At 39.6% G+C, this 21,276-nt stretch overlaps 1 protein-coding gene across 3 annotated transcripts in view; it reads right to left on the reverse strand.

Moving 5' to 3' along the window:
* The window catches only part of AFF2 (ALF transcription elongation factor 2), a 692,736-nt gene that overhangs the window by 12,044 nt on the left and 659,416 nt on the right, over nt 1-21,276 (reverse strand). For 2 of the 3 annotated variants that reach the window (XM_073641227.1, XM_073641226.1), the window contains exons 17-20: nt 19,264-19,335; nt 18,826-18,919; nt 13,075-13,124; nt 6,837-7,051 (exon numbers count right to left, since the gene is read on the reverse strand). In XM_073641227.1, coding sequence (XP_073497328.1) covers nt 6,837-7,051; nt 13,075-13,124; nt 18,826-18,919; nt 19,264-19,335 — 431 coding nt within the window. Of the gene's footprint in view, nt 1-6,836; nt 7,052-12,481; nt 12,568-13,074; nt 13,125-18,825; nt 18,920-19,263; nt 19,336-21,276 lie in introns of those variants that run through there. The other variant, XM_073641228.1, reaches the window with a different exon arrangement.

Genomic DNA, 21,276 nt, shown 5'->3' on the forward strand with positions numbered 1-21,276 from the left:
TGGCATTACCATGTATGGCAAGCAATCCCCACATGTTTAATGGCTGTCTAACAAAGACAAAACATGTGGGGACTCTGAGCAAGGATCGGTATGTACCCAAGCACCCCGATGTCACTCGAGCAGCGAGGACACTAGCTCATCTCTCTAACAGTTACACAATGCACCATTAGTGCTTGCCCTTCCCTGCTCCAGAATTGCATGCACCATCTTAGCCATGTAGAAGACATTGTAAGCTTTTCTTATCTCGATTGTACCAAAAATAAGTCTATATCTGAGCATGTGCTAACAGTATAGTGGTGGGGTAAATTTGTCCCACAAGGAAGAAGGTGTGAGGGCTTAAAAGCATAAAAGTCAAGTCCACCTTAGACTGGATCATAAATTCTTATATTGCTATCGCATGCACAGTTCATATCATCAATAACAAATGTTTCTTTGTAGCTACATGGGATCAAAAGAGTTACGTTTCACCTTGTGGAGAGTGACATGCCTTGCATGTCAGTGTGAGGAGTCTTATAAGGCATGCAATGCTCCTCTGGGAAATTAAATATGTAAATTGCCTCTTCAGGAGAAGATGAGAAATATTACCCCTTAGATCCCAGTCAGAAGCCTCTCATACTGCCAAATTAGATCTCATACTTTGCACTGACAAGGGGCAACACCCTGAAACACCGTGTCTGCAAATTGAGATTCTGGTATGGCTTTTATCCTAAGTCATAATGCAAGGCTCATTAAAGGGTCGATATTGACTTTTAGGATTGCTACTTCCAATAGGTGGTGCTAAAGTTCAAGTCCTCTTCTTCTCTGAAGAGGCAATTTGCATTTGTAGCTACAGACATTCTACAGGACATAGTACATGATTTCTTAATCTTAGGTCATAATTCAGATCGGTCCCATCTCTGGGATGCAAAGATGGCGCTGTTTAGGCTTGATCTTTACTAGGGCATATGAGTCCAGTTGTTGCAGAACCTGGATCTCTGTTGGTCCAGAAATACTCTGTCTACTAATGCTAAAAACTGTACAATGCTTCATACATTTACTCTGATTGTAAGGGTATGTGCACACGTTAAGTATTTGGTGCAGAAATTTCTGCATCTCTAGGCAGGAAAAATGCAGGGCAAAAACACATGTTTTTTACTTACAGGAAAGATATATATCTTTGTACCGTGTTAGCCAGTAGATAGAAAAATATTTAGAATTGAGAGTCCTCAGTGGTTGATACCTTTTAATGGCTAACTGAAAAAATGGTAACAAATTGCAAGCTTTCAAAACTACTCAGGTCTCTTTATCAGGCATGGTATAACACAAAATCTGAAGAGTCACATATTTATACACAGCAAGACAAAGAAATAATGCAATAGATGAGACAAGTGACGTAACGCAGAACTATTACTATGGGAGAGGGATAAACAGTTGTGGCCATAAATATTAGAATAGTTCATAGATAAGGAGTGTGAAAGTTTATCCTAAGAGGACCAAACATATAAATATGGTATTAATTTCTGATTGCAACGTGTAAGGTATCATAAAACCAAGACTATATTTTCTCTATTAATTGTAATTGATTTGTCAATATTTACATCAACTATATTAATCATTCATGCAAACATATATAAGTAAATACAGTGTATATTACATAAGTATTTTCACTAGGATATACAGTGCCTACAAGTAGTATTCAACCCCCTGCAGATTTAGCTGGTTGACACATGCGGAATTAACTTGGCATTGTGACATTTGTACTGTAGATCAGCCTGGAAGTGGGAAATGCACTGCAGCAAATTTTTATTTTTTTTTTTTAAAAAAAAACGTTAGAAGTTAATTCAGAGTGTCATTTATTATTCAACCCCTCAAACCACAAGAATTCTGTTTGGTCCCCCTAAAGTATTAAGAAGTAGTTCAGGCACCAAGAATAATGAGCTTCACATGTGTGGATTAAAGATCTCTTTTGCCAGCCTTTTCTGACTATTTAAGACCCTCCCCAAACTTGTGAACAGCACTCAGACATGGTCAACATGGGAAAGACAAAGGAGCATTCCAAGGCCATCAGAGACAAGATCGTGGAGGGTCACAAGGCTGGCAAGGGGTACAAAACCCTTTCCAAGGAGTTGGGCCTACCTGTCTCCACTGTTGGGAGCATCATCCGTAAGTGGAAGGCTTATGGAACTACTGTTAGCCTTCCACGGCCTGGACAGCCTTTGAAAGTGTCCTCCCGTGCCGAGGCCAGGCTTGTCCGAAGAGTCAAGGCTAACCCAAGGACAACAAGGAAGGAGCTCCGGGAAGATCTCATGGCAGTGGGGACATTGGTTTCAGTCAATACCATAAGTAACGTACTCCACCGCAATGGTCTCCGTTCCAGACGAGCCTGTATGGTACCTTTACTTTCAAAGCGTCATGTCAAGGCTCGTCTATAGTTTGCTCATGATCACTTGGAGGACTCTGAGACAGACTGGTTCAAGGTTCTATGGTCTGATGAGACCAAGATCGAGATCTTTGGTGCCAACCACACACGTGACGTTTGGAGACTGGATGGCACTGCATACGACCCCAAGAATACCATCCCTACAGTCAAGCATGGTGGTGGCAGCATCATGCTGTGGGGCTGTTTCTCAGCCAAGGGGCCTGGCCATCTGGTCCGCATCCATGGGAAAATGGATAGCACGGCCTACCTGGAGATTTTGGCCAAGAACCTCCGCTCCTCCATCAAGGATCTTAAGATGGGTCGTAATTTCATCTTCCAACAAGACAACGACCCAAAGCACACAGCCAAGAAAACCAAGGCCTGGTTCAAGAGGGAAAAAGTCAAGGTGTTGGAGTGGCCTAGTCAGTGTCCTGACCTTAACCCAATTGAAAACTTGTGGAAGGAGCTCAAGAATAAAGTCCACATGAGACACCCAAAGAACCTAGATAACTTGGAGAAGATCTGCATGGAGGAGTGGGCCAAGATAACTCCACAGACCTGTGCCGGCCTGATCAGGTCTTATAAAAGACGATTATTAGCTGTAATTGCAAACAAGGGTTATTCCACAAAATATTAAACATAGGGGTTGTATAATAATTGACCTACACTTTTATGTTTAAAATTTAATAAAATTCAACTGAGCAACATAACTTTTTGGTTTGTAAGATTTATGCTTCTGTTCATAAAACCTACTCTCGTTTGCAGTTTGAAGGCTCTAACTTATTTGCATCTTATCAAACCAGCTAAATCTGCAGGGGGTTGAATACTACTTGTAGGCACTGTAAATGAGTTGTCCCCTTTCAGAAAACTTTTCAGTACATGCAAAAGTTTGCTGTAACAATATAGCTTGTGCCATAGCCCGTTCTCTGTTGTTTGGCTGATGTCACATAGACAGGGCTGCAACCAATCACTGACCTCAGTGGATCATGCCATCTACATCTGTAGCAGAGCTACAGAGCTCAGTGATGTGATACTACCCGTACAGCCAAACAGCAGAGACGGGCAACGGCAGAAACACAGCACTGGACCCAGGAAGGGTAAGTTAAAGCTCAGTTTGTTTGTTTTGTTTCCACAACAATCTGTGCATGTAGAGAAAAGATTTTTGAAAGAGGACAACCCCTTTAAGACCTAAAACAGTGAAACTAATATTTCTCTGGGTGTGCATTTATTTTTCTGCAATATTATATTTTAATTAATTTCAAGCTAAGTATTTAGCACTACAACACACTGTGCTAATTGCTAGATTCATAATAATTCATTTTAAGATCAAAACACCCCACTGTGGAAATGCTTCTAGGTTTACATGGGAATTTTAACAAATGGGTATAATGCCTATAATTATGTCATTAATAAGATGCAATTTTAGATTACGCTAGCTGATTCTTTTTTTCTTGCTAAAATCTGAACGAAAAGTGACTGTGTATGAAACACGGCTGGGAATAAAGTGCTAAAAAGCTTACAAAATATTGACAAACTCGTAGATGGCACCTCTGGTTTAGTGCATGCTAGATACATCTTGGAATTCTGCTCGTGATGATTGGAGAAAGATATTATTATGTATACTATTTTCCCATATATATACAGTACAGACCAAAAGTTTGGACACACCTCATTAAAAGATTTTTCTGTATTTTCATGACTATGAAAATTGTACATTCACACTGAAAGCATCAAAAGTATGAATTAACACATGTGGAATTATATACTTAACAAAAAAGTGTGAAACAACTGAAAATATGTCTTATATTCTAGGTTCTTCAAAGTAGCCACCTTTTGCTTTGATGAGTGCTTTGCACACTCTTGGCATTCTCTTGATGAGCTTCAAGAGGTAGTCACCGGAAATGGTCTTCCAACAATCTTGAAGGAGTTCCCAGAGATGCTTAGCCCTTGTTGGCCCTTTTGCCTTCACTCTGCGGTCCAGCTCACCCCAAACCATCTCGATTGGGTTCAGGTCTGGTGACTGTGGAGGCCAGGTCATCTGGCGTAGCACCCCATCACTCTCCTTCTTGGTCAAATAGCTCTTACACAGCCTGGAGGTGTGTTTGGGGTCATTGTCCTGTTGAAAAATAAATGATGGTCCAACTAAACGCAAACCGGATGGAATAGCATGCAGCTGCAAGATGCTGTGGTAGCCATACTGGTTCAGTATGCCTTCAATTTTGAATAAATCCCCAACAGTGTTACCAGCAAAGCACCCCCACACTATCACACCTCCTCCTCCATGCTTCATGGTGGGAACCAGGCATGTAGAGTCCATCCGTTTACCTTTTCTGCGTCGCACAAAGACACAGTGGTTGGAACCAAAGATCTCAAATTTGGACTCATCAGACCAAAGCACTGATTTCCACAGGTCTAATGTCCATTCCTTGTGTTCTTTAGTCCAAACAAGTCTCTTCTGCTTGTTGCCTGTCCTTAGAAGTGGTTTCCTAGCAGCTATTTTACCATGAAGGCCTGCTGCACAAAGTCTCCTCTTAACAGTTGTTGAAGAGATGTGTCTGCTGCTAGAACTCTGTGTGGCATTGACCTGGTGTCTAATTTGAGCTGCTGTTAACCTGCGATTTCTGAGGCTGGTGACTCGGATAAACTTATCCTCAGAAGCAGAGGTGACTCTTGGTCTTCCTTTCATGGGGCGGTCCTCATGTGAGCCAGTTTCTTTGTAGCGCTTGATGGTTTTTGCAACTGCACTTGGGGACACTTTCAAAGTTTTCACAATTTTTCACACTGACTGACCTTCATTTCTTAAAGCAATGATAGCCACTCGTTTTTCTTTACTTAGCTGCTTTTTTCTTGCCATAATACAAATTCTAACAGTGTATTCAGTAGGACTATCAGCTGTGTATTCACCAGACTTCTACACAACACAACTGATGTTCCCAACCCCATTTATAAGGCAAGAAATCCCACTTATTAAACCTGACAGGGCACACCTGTGAAGTGAAAAACATTTCCGGTGACTACCTCTTGAAGCTCATCAAGAGAATGCCAAGAGTGTGCAAAGCAGTCATCAAAGCAAAAGGTGACTACTTTGAAGAATATATAACATATTTTCAGTTATTTCACACTTTTTTGTTAAGTATATAATTCCACATGTGTTAATTCATAGTTTTGATGCCTTCAGTGTGAATGTATAATTTTCATAGTCATGAAAATACAGAAAAATCTTTAAATGAGAAGGTGTGTCCAAACTTTTGGTCTGTACTGTATATATATATATAAAAATATAAATGTATATATACATACTATAGTATATATATGTATATATATATATATATATCGTATGTATATATATATATATATATATATATATATATATATATATATATACACTGTATATATAATTCTTCCCGCCCATCAGCCCTTTTCACCTCTCCAGCCCCGCTGTTCCTCAGCATCACCCATCCAGACCTCACTGCATCTTCAGATCACCGCCACTGATGCTGAAATACCTGCTCTAGCCTCTCACAATGGGCCAGGATCTCCAGCTCTCATGAGGTTCAGGAGCGTTCTGCCCATGCACATACAAGGTCACGGCTTATGCTGTTACATCATGATGATGTGGCCGTTCACATGATTGCATAAAATCCCCACTGGCCTCAAAGATTTCAGCAGGATATTAGTGTGAGTGGCGCTAATCTGAAGATGTGGCGCATGGGTGACGGAGAGGAGCCTGAGAGCTAAGGTGAGTTTAATGGGGTTTTTTTTAACATCTTGATGGCGTTCTGAAAAATAGTGGCTGTTATATTTTTAATTTGTGCAATAGCGAATTACAAAACATCTAAATTTTGTGGAGTGCAGATTTTTGGAAAATTCAAGTAGAATTCAATTCAACTTGAATTTATTAATCTCTACTGATGACATTAAAAAAGTACTCCTCCTCCTGCCAATAAATTTTTCTTTCCTCTTAATATACTGCAGTCATCATATTATATAGCACTGTGTACTTACAATTGCTCATTTTGACTTTCTACCAGCTAATTCTTCTCTTTTCTCTGCTCTATGTAGAAACAGGAAGTCTATTTTACCAGAAAAAAATCATTCCTCTCTTCAATTCCCTCTCCACTTTTGCAGTGACTTATGACCCATGCAGGGAAAACTGACCTCCTGTTTCTATATAGAGCTTAAAAGGATACAGCTAGTCAGTTTTTAATGACATGATGTCATAAACCTAATGGAAAACAGAAGAATTAACTGGTTAGAAGAATGGAAAAATTAGCAATTGTAAGTACACAGAGCTATATAATATGATGACAGCAATATATTAAGAGGATAAAAACTTTGATGGGAGGAGGAGTGCTTCTTTAATGAAAATTAGTGTAGGCATTGAGATAACTCCCATACAGAAAAGTTTCAAAGTTACATTGCAGAATCTTGAACATACCCTTATTTTCTTTTGTAAGTTTTTCTGCCAGGTCCCAGTGTTCATAACTACGCAAGACGTTGTTGGTGATATTAACATGGCTGGCAGCCATATGGTGGATCCGCTGTGGGATAGATACTGTGCCTGTAGAAGAAGAACCTGGGACTGCACTGTTGTTCCCAGCAGAACTTGCTGGAGAGGGACTCAGCGACATTGGAGATGGGGTCTCTGTATTCCTGAAATAAGAAAACATTAGATCATTTAATATCTGTACAAGTTTTGATAAAATGATTTGTGTGCACTGTTGTCCTGCTATGATCGAGTTGTGTCTGATCAGTTAGGCAGTAGTTTCAGGGAAGAGCTTTAGGCTGTTTTCACATCTCCTATAAAGCAACATTAGATTATGCTTGCTCAATTATTTATAAAATTACTACCTAGCAGACACCAAGTTGGTGGGAAGGGACAGAGGACTATCCACAGCCGCAGTAAGCACTGCATTGCCTTCCACTCTTTTCATCCTTACCAATCCGCTCTATGGACGAAGGTCAATGTGACAAAATGTTTCATTTCTTTGGACTGCCTCCACTCAATAAAGATTTTTTTCACATACATCGTTGAGTGCCAAGTTATCTACAAATCAGGGACAGGATCCTACTTAGGCAACAACAGTAAGAGTGCCATGTTTGCAACCTTAGACCATCATCAATGTAACAGATGATCGCTGTAGCGAGTGCAGTGACCCGTGAAGCTTCCTGCCTTGGTCATTTGAACAGTTATTTGGCTCCTATCTTTGTGTGCAGTATATGTGGTGGTGGGAGGCAGCAGAGGCAGGCTGGAATAGCAGCTCGCAGGGGCAGTGATGATGTGTGGGTCTCCTCTGTCTGCTGCCTTCACCCGCTTCCCCACTCTTGGCTCTGTCCCCATCAAAGAAAGTCTACCGCCGCTAGATTGTAAATATGCAACAGCACTATGTACTATCATCACCAGGTTGGTATTTTGAATTGCACTCAACCTTGTCAAAAATGGCAAGAGAGCATGGAAAGAGCACTACATACAATATATTTAATGTATACTGTGCAGCTTTTTAGGGACTGCTGGAATGGATAAGACTCCTAGAATAGCCTCAAGTGGAAGGATACATAGAAATGAGAAAGGGGGAGATGATTGACAGAAAGTGAAATGAGTGGCTTGGACGTTCAAACAGGTAATTCGAAGTTAGGAATCATGGGCCTTGTACTGTAGTTTCCTCACTTCCATTCAAGGAGACTGGGAAAATTAAAAAAAAAATAGTTGGGTGGAGAAATAAGTGGGGGAGGCTGCCATTGTCCCATTAACATGGAGCCCACTGTCAAATCTGGTGCCGGGTAGTCCACTGAGTTGCATTTAGTCTTCCTTAGTGAACGGCACAATGCATTTTCCCGGTGAGAAAAGCAGTCAATACTTCATACAACTGTGTAAGGTTGCCTTGTTCTGATTCCAGTGATGTGTCACTCACTAGGCTGCTAGGTGCAGTTTTCATAGAATCCTTGTTTTCTCTGCTATGGATGTTGTAGTGGTCAGAATTCTGAGATGGGTGTGACCCTGCCCACACCACTGATTGGCTGCTTCTTGTGTACAGTCTCATCAAACTGCCAATCAGTGGTGGGGGTGGGGTTAGACAGATTAGCTGGACAGGCTTCCACATGGCACCTAGTCCTGCAGTGATAATCTCCTGCTGATAAAACACAGATTGTATTGAAATTACAGGAAACTGCTAAGCAAGTGACCCAGGAATCAGGCTCTCTGCCCATATTTCATGCTGTTCTCAGATAAAATAGCAAAAACCTGCTGACAGATTCCCTATAAGGCTCAGATAGCCCCTTTAAGAAACCCTACTCTTTAACATTTGTGTGCAATTTGTCAAACAAAATTTTAAACTGGAGATAGTAAATATACCTAGGTTCCTAATTACCAGAAATACATTGCTTTGAATAGACATTTCTATGGAAAATAATGTCTCTCGACTACCCTCCTACATGTATACAATGCATGTTCTCACAACAGCCACGCAGGCAGTCGCATATACGCATCATATCTTTTCAAATTTGGGAGAGAAAAAAACAATTCCAAACAAACAAGCATTATCCATTCCGGCAAGGCGCCGCTTTTCAATAATATTAAGTGAAAAGATGTTGTTGTTTCTTCCATAGATCCCACAGTTGCATATAGGTGATTCACCCGCTAAAAGGTTTTGCTTTTTATTTTTAATCACAGTACCTGAAGGCGAAATAAAAAAAATAATCATCACTCTAAGGGGTTATTTATTTTCTTCTTTTCCTCTTTTTTTTTTTTTTTTTAAAAGAGATCTAACAAAAAAAAAAAAATAAATAAAAATCTCCGGTATCTCATAGTTATAATGAATTTCTACCTGCTGCCAAATTCTATCAGTGCTACCGGTAGCCAAGAAAGAAAAAAGTCTCAGCAGATAATACAAAGCCTATTATTTTAGCATTTTGGGAAAACCACAATGGCAATTTCCTACAAATATGGTCCACGCAATAGTCAAAGTGCATTTCATAAAAGACCCCCGTCGTGTATTATTGTCTGCAGAAAGCAAAGAAGAATTGCAAACAATTCCTTCAGAAATGGTATGGGGAAATTGTCTGTAATTACAGATGAATCCTTACATACTGTTTAGAATTTTTTTAAAGGGATGTGTTTGGTGCAGAACTAATGCTGATTACAGAGGTGCGTTTAATTCTAGACGAGGTGATTAGCAATCTCCCGGTGCCAGGAAGCCGCTAGATATTAACAGGCTCCCTCTCATACACACAGACAGCGGGATGTCAGAGCCGGAGAAACAGCTTTTGAATTATACTTGATAATTCAGCTCCCTGAAGAAATCCCACCCGCTCTCCGTATCTCACTCTGCTGAAACAGAATTGTTTGAGCCAATTTTAATCTACGTTTGTATCTGTTCAGTGACTGCCGCGGCGTATGCGCTGCAATTATGGGATGATTTCACTGTTACCAATCCAATTATCGGTAATTGCAATTATTAGTTTTCTGACTATTTCCAGCAAACAATGTGGTATTAACAATCTCTGATTGCGAGAGGGACAAATAAAAAGTAGAAAGTCATAATTCTAGCTCTAAAATAGCACCGTCCTCAGTTTGCATAATACATCACACCGCTTTGCTTTCATTGCTGGCTTGGCATGTCATCACAAATTTATTTGGCGCATCTACTGAACGGCTTTCACATTTCAATTTTCATCCTTTTCATCCTTTTTGTATGAGAATAAGAATTATTTTACTGTACTAATGTTGTGCCTGATTACACAGTTAAGCCCTATTCACCTGAATGGGGCTGGGCTGCAATACCAGTGGCAACCTGTAGTGGTGCTGTTTGCTTTTTACTGAATAGTGCAAATGATGGAAAAATGTAACAACATTTTCAAAACACCTTGATTTATTCAGTCTCAAGAATGAGCACCACATACAGAAATACTCCCACTTACTCGTCTTGGCTGCTATCAATGAGGTTAGTAATGATTGTCTGAGGAATGTTCTGCCACTCTGAATTGCCAACCAATGACATCACTGATGTGCTCCATGTGAAACGCTGCATGCCATGGTAGCCTTAGGCCACGCTGGGAGCAACATGAGTCCTAGTATGTTGAAAAACGACTTCTGGGACTCTTTCACGTTCTCCCATGAAGACTTCTTCATGGTATTGTACATGTGGCCTTAAAACCAATCAATGCTGATATTGTATCCAAGAAAAAAGTTGAACGTATTGTTTAAGAAGACAGACCTCCTTTCCAGCCTCCATTGCCATCTTGTTTTGCAACATGATAGCTTTTGAGAGTGGTGGCGTGAGGTCAATGGAGGACTTATAGCCTGACATCTGGATCTTACCCCAATGTCATGCATGCGCCATTTGTTGGCTTGTGTAGAAACTGTTTGAGGTCTTAGTTTAGCATATGAAGTTTAGCACGGTAGAGGGTATAATAAAATATAACTTTTATTAGGTATATGCTAAAATAACCATACTCACGAAGAACAAGAAAAACAAAAAACGACACAAATCAATAATAGTCACATACACAATGGGGGAGGGGAAGCATGCCCTAATACTGTAGCCCCCTTTTAGTGTACTAATGAAGCAGATAAAGCATATAAATGAGAAAGGAACAGTCTCACCATTAGTTGGAGTAGAGCCTTACTCATAGCAGTTAGGATTCCCACTCAGCTGGTATTCCATCCAGAGAGGCACAGTGCACAGAGGAGATAATAACAATGATGGAGGGGAAGAAAAACACCCACACAATACCCGAAAAGAATGTGCAGCAGATGTAGCTCCTCACTATTAATTTCTTTGAGAACCCTCATCTGTCAAGAGGCAATACAGCTGTCCCCTCCTCCCCCACTCTCTCCTGATGAGTTAATAAACGAAACGCGTAGGGAATGGGAATATCTTTGGGACATGTGCAATAGATCCCCGGTCCTCTTTTATGCATGAAATATTCTTTTTGGGTATTGTGTGGGTGTTTTTCTTCCCCTCCATCATTGTTATTATCTCCTCTGTGCACTGTGCCTCTCTGGATGGAATACCAGATGAGTGGGGATCTTAACTGCTATGAGTAAGGCTCTACTCCAACTAATGGTGAGACTGTTCCTTTCTCATTTATATGCTTTATCTGCATCATTAGTACACTAAAAGGGGGCTACAGTATTAGGGCATGCTTTCCCTCCCCCGTTGTGTATGTGACTATTATTGATGTGTGCCATTTTTTGTTTTTCTTGTTCTTCGTGAGTATTCTATTTGAGCCATATGGTTATTTTAACATATACCTAATAAAAGTTATATTTTATTATACCCTCTACCGTGCTAGACATTTGCCAATGGTTGGTAGTCCTACGTCTAATTTTAGTATATGAAGTTCAATTTAATTTGCAGTTCAGAATTAATCACTGCCCACCTCTCTTCAAATCTGACAAGACCACATGGGCAACTCTATGAAAAAGTCTTCATGAGGGAACGTCACACTAATGCTACTTCTGGGGTTATGATGTGGGGTGGCATAATGTACAGTAACCGGACCCCTCTAGTCTTCATTCTAGGTACACTAACAGCTCAGTGTTACATCTATTTAGTTAAGGAATCAATAGTACAGCCATTTCTCCTAAGTGTCCCAGATGCTATTTTTAATCTGACGAAACCAGGCTGCATATTGCTCATACTACAGTGAGCAACCTGCGTGGCCTGAATGCCTCCAGACCTGTGTCCCATTGAGCACATCTGGGACGTCATTGGTCAGAAATTGTAGAGGGAGCTGCCAGAAGCGGATCTTGATAAATTGCCCAAGTGCATTCAGCGTGGCAGAACATTTCTCAAACGACCATTAATAACCTCATTGATTGCAGCCAAGAAGTGAAAGTACAAGGATTTCTGCAAGTGGTGCTCATACACGATAATGAATAAACCAAGAAATTTAAAAAATATTGTTTCCAATTTTTAATTTCTTGCATATAATTAACATGTCTATCCCAGCGATTTCCATAATTCCACAAATTTTCCTTTTTGCTGTTGCAATCTCAATGTTGAGGAGTTTATTGTTAGGGGAATACTAATAAGAGTAGACAGCTATGACATTGTATAGTCACGGCTCAGAATTCTATTCTCTTCTGTTCTTCAGTAATGGAGGCTTCAATGGCAGATCTAGGGGCTCATTGGCAGTGGGCTACACAATGTCTTCACCATCACTCACTGGAAGACAATGGTGGTTTATTAATTTTGCTAATTATTTTCAGGTATAATATCATTAAAATAAAGATTGATTACTTTGATAACTGGCCAATTAAGCTTGTTCACATTTTCCCCAAAGATATAAGTTCAGTTTCATTTCACAGCCCTGACCATATATAAATGAATTATTCATTGGTCTTTCATTACGGAACCAATCGTTGAAGAGTCTCGGCTCTGGAGGTTAACTTTACTTTGACTTTCTGAAATGACACTGTACTTGCTATCTAATTAACAGTACTTTTATGACTATCATTTGGTTTAAGGACCAAATTGTTAAGGAATTCTGAAGCCACCCGTATTAACTTTTCAGACATTTTGGGCAGCTGATTCTTGACTTTGACTTTCTGATATATTCGTCTCTAACCTAAGAAGTGACCTTCATTCCTTCACCATCAATGTTGTATTTTACTCAGTAATAATTCATTTTTATGAAGGACCACTTAAAAGAAAGAAAAAAAAAGCACTTACTTTCCATTGCCTCCCCATGGAGAGGGCGCCTGTGAAGACTTCGATGAATTCTGTATTAAATTAATGAAAGGTTAAGTAATAAATGTTAATCTTGATAACCAACAGATATAAGAATATTATAACACAATGACCACAGCAGAAATACAATATGAAAATAATGATAATACGTTTATTCAGAAATAGCAGAAACTTTTTTGCCTTTTGTCCAAATAAATCAACGGTAGCTCAATAGAACATATTATATAATTAACAGAGATGAAAAAATTCTTTGGAATTGGAATTCGACAGTTCTAATGCAAATTGCAAAGTAATCCAATTCCCATGAAAAGACAAGTATAACACTCTGAGGTCTCCTAGGACTGCATCCAACTCATTGCACATTCTTTAATGCAATTAAAGTCTTAGTAATATCAAGCTAACCTTAACAAATATGGCTATGGGTAAACTGATGGTAATTGTTCTTCACTGTTGTGCTTTCACACTATCAGTAATGTTTATTCAGTATTTTATGGCCTTCTCTCTCTATCACTATATCTAAACTATGACATCCTCTCACTATCCAGATTCACATCAAAATGTCAGCTGCATTCCCTGCCTGTGTTTTCATACAGGCTATGGTAGTCCATCCTATTTGACTGTGCTTTAACATGTGTTGTGGTGTAACATGTGTTGAGTGAGCTGCAAGGTGATATGGGAAACCCAAGGTTATGTGAGCCTCCTCTAATGCAATCTATTGCATTGAGTAAAAAGGTGGAAAATCGCCAATTGTTCAAATTTGCTGGTTTCAGTCAATTCCTAAATAATTGTCATGAATTTGATTGGGATCGAATCAATTTGCTCATGTATAATAATTAATATATACCTAAAGCGGTTGTGCACTACTTGGACAACCCCTTCTCAATCTCTATGTTTCCCCCTTGTAAAATAATGACACCTATACTCTCCTCCAGTGACGGTGCCATTCCAGCAGTGTCAGCACTGGCTCTCCTGGGTATAACAATGTAACATAATCCCTGTGGCTAATCAACGCTGGCTTCACTATCCCTGCATTTGGACAAATCACACACACATACTTTAAGGATCACATACTGCTGCTCTCTAAATTCCTTTGGATGTATGTGATTCATCCGAAGGGAGAGAGTGAAGACAGCGTTGATTGGCTGCAGGGAGCACATGACATAATAATGTCAAGCGATCACCGGGAGAGCCAGTGCTGACACCAGAGGTGAATATTGGTGTTATTACTTTACAAGGGAGAAACAGGGATTGAGAAGGGGTTGTCCGAGTAGTGGACAACCCTTTAAATGTATTTGACCCAAATACAAAGTCTATACTAGGGTGCCCCAAATATCATGAACCATTTATGGTACTGTTTTATTCCTATATGGTATGTGGCCATTATACCCCCTTAGACACCAAGATCTAGATTTGATTAAACCTTTTCACTCCTTCAAGTTACAATTATCCCTTCTGATAATGTTATTAAAGAGGATCTATCACCAGATTTTTCTGAAAATCTATGCCAGAATAGTGGTATAATTATTTTTGAAAGTTTTCCCTCTGATATTGAAATTAGCATTTTAAGATTCCAGCTCTAGCTGGACTCATAACATGCTCATTTTAATATGTACAATTAAAGACGATTATGGGTACTAGATTACTGAAGATTGGCCACAGATCCAGGTATTTGTTCTTAGTGGCTGATTTGGAGGCAGAAATGATTTTCTCCCCTAAGATGAAAAAAGCTGACTTTTGACTCTTAAAGTTTTTTGTCTTCCCCTGAATCAACACTGCTGATCTACAGAAAACAAAACCAATGGATGTACGGATGGACCTAGCTCTATTTTCAATCTTACAAACTATGTTGCAATGTTATTTCCATTGCATGGTAAATATAGGGTGGGCCATTTATATGGATACACCTAAATTAAAAGGAAATGGCTGGTGATATCAACTTACTGTTTGTGGCACATTAATATATGGGAGGGGGGAGACTTTTCCAGATGGGTGGTGACCATGGCGGCCATTTTGAAGTTGGCCATTTTGGATCCAACTTTATTTTTTTCAATGGGAAGAGGGTCATGTGACACATCAAACTTATTGAGAATTTCATAAGAAAAACAATTTTATATCTTCATGTTTGAAGCCAGAAATGTGGCAAAAGGTAGAAAAGTTCAAGAGGGCCAAATACTTTCACAAGGCACTGTATATATATATATATACATATATATATATATATATATATATATATATATATATGTGTGTGTGCATATATTCCACCCAGACATACGTAAAACGGACATATATATCTCTCAAAGATGATTCATTTTTGGAAGTCTTAAGCCGTACAGTTCACAAGGTTCACACACACACACACACACACACACACACACACATATATATATATACATATATACATATACACTGCTCAAAAAATAAAGGGAACACTTAAACAACAGAATATAACTCCAAGTACATCAAACTTCTGTGAAATCAAACTGTCCACTTAGGAAGCGACACTGATTGACAATCAATTTTACATGCTGTTGTGCAAATGGAATAGACAATAGATGGAAAATTATTGGCAATTATCAAGACACACTCAATAAAGGAGTGGTTCTGCAGGTGGGGAACACAGACCACATCTCAGTACCAATGCTTTCTGTCTGATGTTTTGGTCACTTTTGAATGTTGGTTCTGCTTTCACACTCGTGGTAGCATGAGACGGACTCTACAACCCACAGAAGTTGCTCAGGTAGTGCAGCTCATCCAGGATGGCACATCAATGCGAGCTGTGGCAAGAAGGTTTGCTGTGTGTGTCAGCGTATTGTCCAGAGGCTGCAGGCGCTACCAGGAGACAGGCTAGTACACCAGGAGATGTGGAGGGGGCCGTAGGAGGGCAACAACCCAGCAGCAGGACCGCTACCTCTGCCTCTGTGCAAGGAGGAAGAGGAGGAGCACTGCCAGAGCCCTGCAAAATCACCTCCAGCAGGCCACAAAAGTGCATGTGTCTGCACAAACGGTTAGAAACCGACTCCATGAGGGTGGTATGAGGGCCTGACATCCACAGATGGGGGTTGTGCTCACATCCCAACACCGTGCAGGATGCTTGGCATTTGCCACAGAACACCAGGATTGGCAAAGTCGCCACTGGCGCCCTCTACTCTTCACAGATGAAAGCAGGTTCACACAGAGCACATGTGACAGACGTGACAGAGTCTGGAGACGCCGTGGAGAGCGATCTGCGGCCTGCAACATCCTTCAGCATGACCGGTTTGGCAGTGGGTCAGTAATGGTGTGGGGTGGCATTTCTTTGGAGGGCCGCACAGCCCTCCATGTGCTCGCCAGAGATAGCCTGACTGCCATTAGGTACCGAGGTAAGATCCTCAGACCCCTTGTGAGACCATATGCTGGTGCGGTTGGCTCTGGGTTCCTCCTAATGCAGGACAATGCCAGACCTCATGTGGCTGGAGTGTGTCAGCAGTTCCTGCAAGATGAAGGTATTGAAGCTATGGACTGGCCCGTCCGTTCCCCATACCTGAATTCGATTGAGCACATCTGGGACATCATGTCTCGCTCCACCAACGTCACATTACACCACAGACTGTTCAGGAGTTGGCGGATGCTTTAGTCCAGGTCTGGGAGGAGATCCCACAGGAGACCATCCGCAACCTCATCAGGAGCATGCCCAGGCGTTGTAGGGAGGTCATACAGGCACGTGGAGGCCACATACAATACTGAGCCTCATTTTGACTTGTTTTAAGGACATTACATCAAAGTTGGATCAGCCTGTAGTGTGTTTTTCCACTTTAATTTTGGGAGTGACTCCAAATCCAGGCCTCCATTGGTTAATAAATTTGATTTCCATTGATGATTTTTGTGTGATTTTGTTGTCAGCACATTCAACTTTGTACAGAACAAGGTATTCAATGAGAATATTTCATTCATTCAGATCTAGGATGTGTTATTTGAGTGTTCCCTTTACTTTTTGATCAGTGTATATATATATATATATATATATATATATATATATATATATATATATATATATCCAGTGTAATATGGCAGCATATTATAGGGTGAAAGTGGGTTCACTTAGACTTAACTTTAGATTTAATTTATACACAAGACACAAGTAACATTGTATTCTTTTCATATCTGGATGGAAAAAAACTAATTTTCTTCTCTAAAACTGCAGTGAAATTGCCTTATTTCTGCAAATTGTAGTTTCACCATTGAGTGCAAAGATACCCGCTTTGAATAGGTAAATCCTTACAATGTGAAACTGGCTGCATATGCCAATGATAGGTTCTGTGTTCTACATGAAATAAAAATAATGGCTTTTTCATTTGTCATCATGTTCTGGTCTATTATAACAAAATGCATCACATTTGAATAAGCATTTTCTTGATTAATACACTTGTTTACCATTTTTAACCTGCTAGTATACATTTTTATGAAATATTAAGGGGAGCCTTCATGCTCACAAAGAAATTATAATATTTAAACTCATATCAGCTCCTTTGCACACGTAATCATTGTCATGTCTACAGACTACAAAACCCCCTGTGTAGTCAGATCCTGCAGTCATTCTATCAGTCATCGCTTGACAATCTATGTAACATAAATTAACCCTGAGTTTCTCACTGAACTTCAGGCAATATCCCAGTTTTTTAAGTTCATGTAAAGTGTAAACTGTAAGCAGCACTATGCTTTTACATGCTGCCATCTGAGGAAAATAAAGGAACATTGTAAATGTAGAGCAACATTAATATAACTATATACTGTAGACCTTTTTAATGAATACAGAGTCAAACATTTTTAAAATTGATCCTTGAAGGGTGTGCAATAAAGGGTTAAGGAATTAGGTGAAAAAGAGCCTGACTGCAAGATAAGACTACCCAGAGTTTGTTTGTAGTCTGTTTCCATAGAAACACATAAACCAGTATAAGAGCTGAAGAAATAAAAAATTTAAAGGGAACCTGTCATGTGAAAACATGCTAATAACCTGCAGATATGGGGTTAATCTGCAGGTTAATAGAGTTCTGAAGCTGTGCGGCATCCCGGCTCCTGGGAGAAAATTAACTTTAATCCTCCTGGCAGCCTTGGACTTTCAGTCATAGAGGAGCGGCTTGATTCACCCTTCAGTAGAAAGTGAGCGGTGGCTGTAACCATGCCCCCGTAATGGCTGACACTGATTTATGTACTGATGCACTGCAGAGCCGGCTTTCAGTCAGTGCTGAGGAGCGGTTACAGCTGCCCCTTCACTATGTACTGAACGCAGAATGAAGCCGCGCCTCTATGACTGAAAGCCGGGGGCTGCCGGGAGAAATAACATTCCATTTCTCCCTGCAGTGAGGCTCTTAGTGATTCGGCCGCACGGCTTCAGAATGCTATTAACCTGCAGATTAACCCTATATCTGCAGGTTAACAGTGTTATTTCACATGACAAGGTCCCTTTAAAGTCATTTGCCAAGTATAATTTGTATTGCATTGCAGCAATAAAAATGGCTGCCCATGTACACAAAGCTGTTAACAAGATTTTTCACCAAATCATTGCTTCAAAACATTTATTTTGGCACAAACAAAAAAAAATATTGAGTATTTTTGTTCATGAACATCATGCAAATGTTTGGGCACAAATAAGGGAAAAATGAAATACACTACTGAATAATTGGGAAAAAAATATCAATACAAATAACCTTGTTATCCCTTTAACTAATACAACAAATTACAAAATAACTGTATTACCTTAAAATATTCCATGAGTGATCTGGAGTATTTCATAGCATGGTCCTTCTTTAATTTAAACATTCTCAAGTAGAGCAGAGATAGACATCGATAGCTGTGGTAATTAGGAAAGGATTATGTTAATTCCACTGTTTTATAAACCCCATAAACTGTAAAAAAATCCTTTTTTTTAAACAATTTTTTTCATGTAAAAGTGAAATTGAAACATATGAGTAACTGAAATAAAAATGGAAAAGGCATTAAAATGCCATCTTGATAACAGTATGAATCGGAAGAATAAATGTTTAAGTCAGCTGCTAAAAGAAGCCATTAGTTATCCCTTAATGGTTTAATGGAAAACAAGAATAATTATCTTCTGTAAGCCGCTTATGCGTTTCTGTAGTTTTGAAAGTCTTCTAGTGGATTTTAGCTTCTTTGACACTGTCTCCGCGGACTTACCATAAAACTGCTAGCTTTTTTTCCCCTTCATTTGCAGCCGAGCTTGTGAAATTCTTTAGTCTCATCGCGTACCTATGTAAAGACAAAGACTCTTTGAGGATCACATTTTTCAAAACTCTAGTACAATAATACATGTGTAATTCTTACATGTACAAACAGGATAAAGCAGCCAGTTAGTAATTTTTTTGTGTGACACCCATTGTACGATGTTCTCCTTTCAGCATTTGTCAGTCAATTTTTAACTTTTATTTAACGTAATGTCCCCCATACTCATTAGATAACAGTCCACTGAAGCTGTAGACCATCTAAAGTGTATGGGGGTATCTCAACCTTCTCTGTCTGATGTTGGGGGGAGAGAAAGATCAAGATTGTTAAATTTCAAAATCACCGATCCTTTTGTTCTCCCAAGAGTTCAGCCATCACCACATGTGACTTGCAGCAGCTTACTCTACCCTTGCTACTGAAAATATATCCATGCTCAGTTAAGCCATGTGTATGAGGGAGTAGAGAGATATATCTTGCGGCTGCACAGCCACCTGTTTTCAAAGGTGTATGGACACCTTAAAAGTGTTTTTTATTTTCAAGAAAGTTGACCCTAAACACTCTAAAATATGTAAAATAGCCAACAAAGCAAGTACTCACCCTTCCTGGGTCCAGCACCGGCTTCCTGCCATTGCATGGGTCTCGGTGTTTTGGCTTTTGACTATATTAGTGATGTCACATTGACAGCGTACATCACCGCTGTAGTCAGTCACTGAGCTCCGCAGTTCTGCTAATGTAGAGGACATGAGCCACTGAGCTCAGTGATTGGCTACAGCAGTGATGTGCACTGTCGATTTACTAGCGCCAAAATACCAAGAATCGCACATCGGTGGAGCGCTAATGGTAGACCTGGGTTACCAGAGCACCTGTTATGTTTGGTAATTTAGATTGTTTGGGGTCCACTTTCCTGTAAGTGGAAATCCCTTTTAGGATTAATAAGTATAGAAAATAATTAAAATAGTACAAATATGTAGGTTTGCTCAGCGTTTAAGCAACATTGTTAGATAAGTTCACCCTCTTACTTGGGCATATTCATTACTATGTGATAGAACAACACTCCAAACAGGTGGTCTACTAATATCCTAACAAGCAAATTTCAACACCAGTGATTAATATGTAATTTTTGCCACAAACCCTTTATCAAGCCAGCATTGGTATATTTTAATAAAATTAATTGACTAAGTATACAGAACCACCGGCATGGAGCGGCCACTTGACAATCTAATACTCTTGTGTTTGGAGTAAACAAAAGACTATGAAAAGACTACACCTCCGAAATATTCTAAGTGCTAGTACATATTGTGAATGTTTTTGAAAGAGTATTTTGTGGGTATCCAGGTATATACACTAGAAAAATGTTGGTACTAAGAGACACAGCACAGTCCAAATATGATCAGTATATACAGCATGTTGGCAGACCATATAGTGGTTTGAAGACCATATGAATGTCAAGTTTCTACTTTCATGCGCCGTAGTTCAGTGTTCCCCATTTCCAGTCCTCAAAAGCCACCAACAGGTCAAGTTTTCAGGATTTCCTTAGTATTACCCAGGCAATAATTCCATCACCGGTGCAATACTAAGGAAATCCTGAAAACATGATCCATTGGTGGCTCTTGGGGAACTAGAGTTGGGGAACACTGCCTTCATTTAAAGAATCCTCTAGTAGAGACAAATATGTAACCTTTAGTTTAAAAAGTCTCTTCATTCTTATGTGAGCTCTAAAAAAATAGAAACATGATGGACTCAGTGAGTGACCAGGTTGATAATTGAATTTGCAAATGCAGAAGCCATAAAGCCAATGTGGGCAGAGTCTTATCCTTACAGTATGCAAACATAAAACACAAAATAACACATACTTCCATTTTATTAATAATTAGCACAATTCTAAAGGACTCAGATGTCCAACATTTATAATCTTAATGCAATGTAAGCTGACAAAATATTGAAGGATCTGTATTGTCTACCTTTGTT

Source organism: Phyllobates terribilis, unplaced genomic scaffold (assembly GCF_046119375.1).
Source record: "Phyllobates terribilis strain yellow unplaced genomic scaffold, ASM4611937v1 Scaffold_7__3_contigs__length_470593459, whole genome shotgun sequence".
NCBI classification, from domain to species: Eukaryota; Metazoa; Chordata; class Amphibia; order Anura; family Dendrobatidae; genus Phyllobates; species Phyllobates terribilis.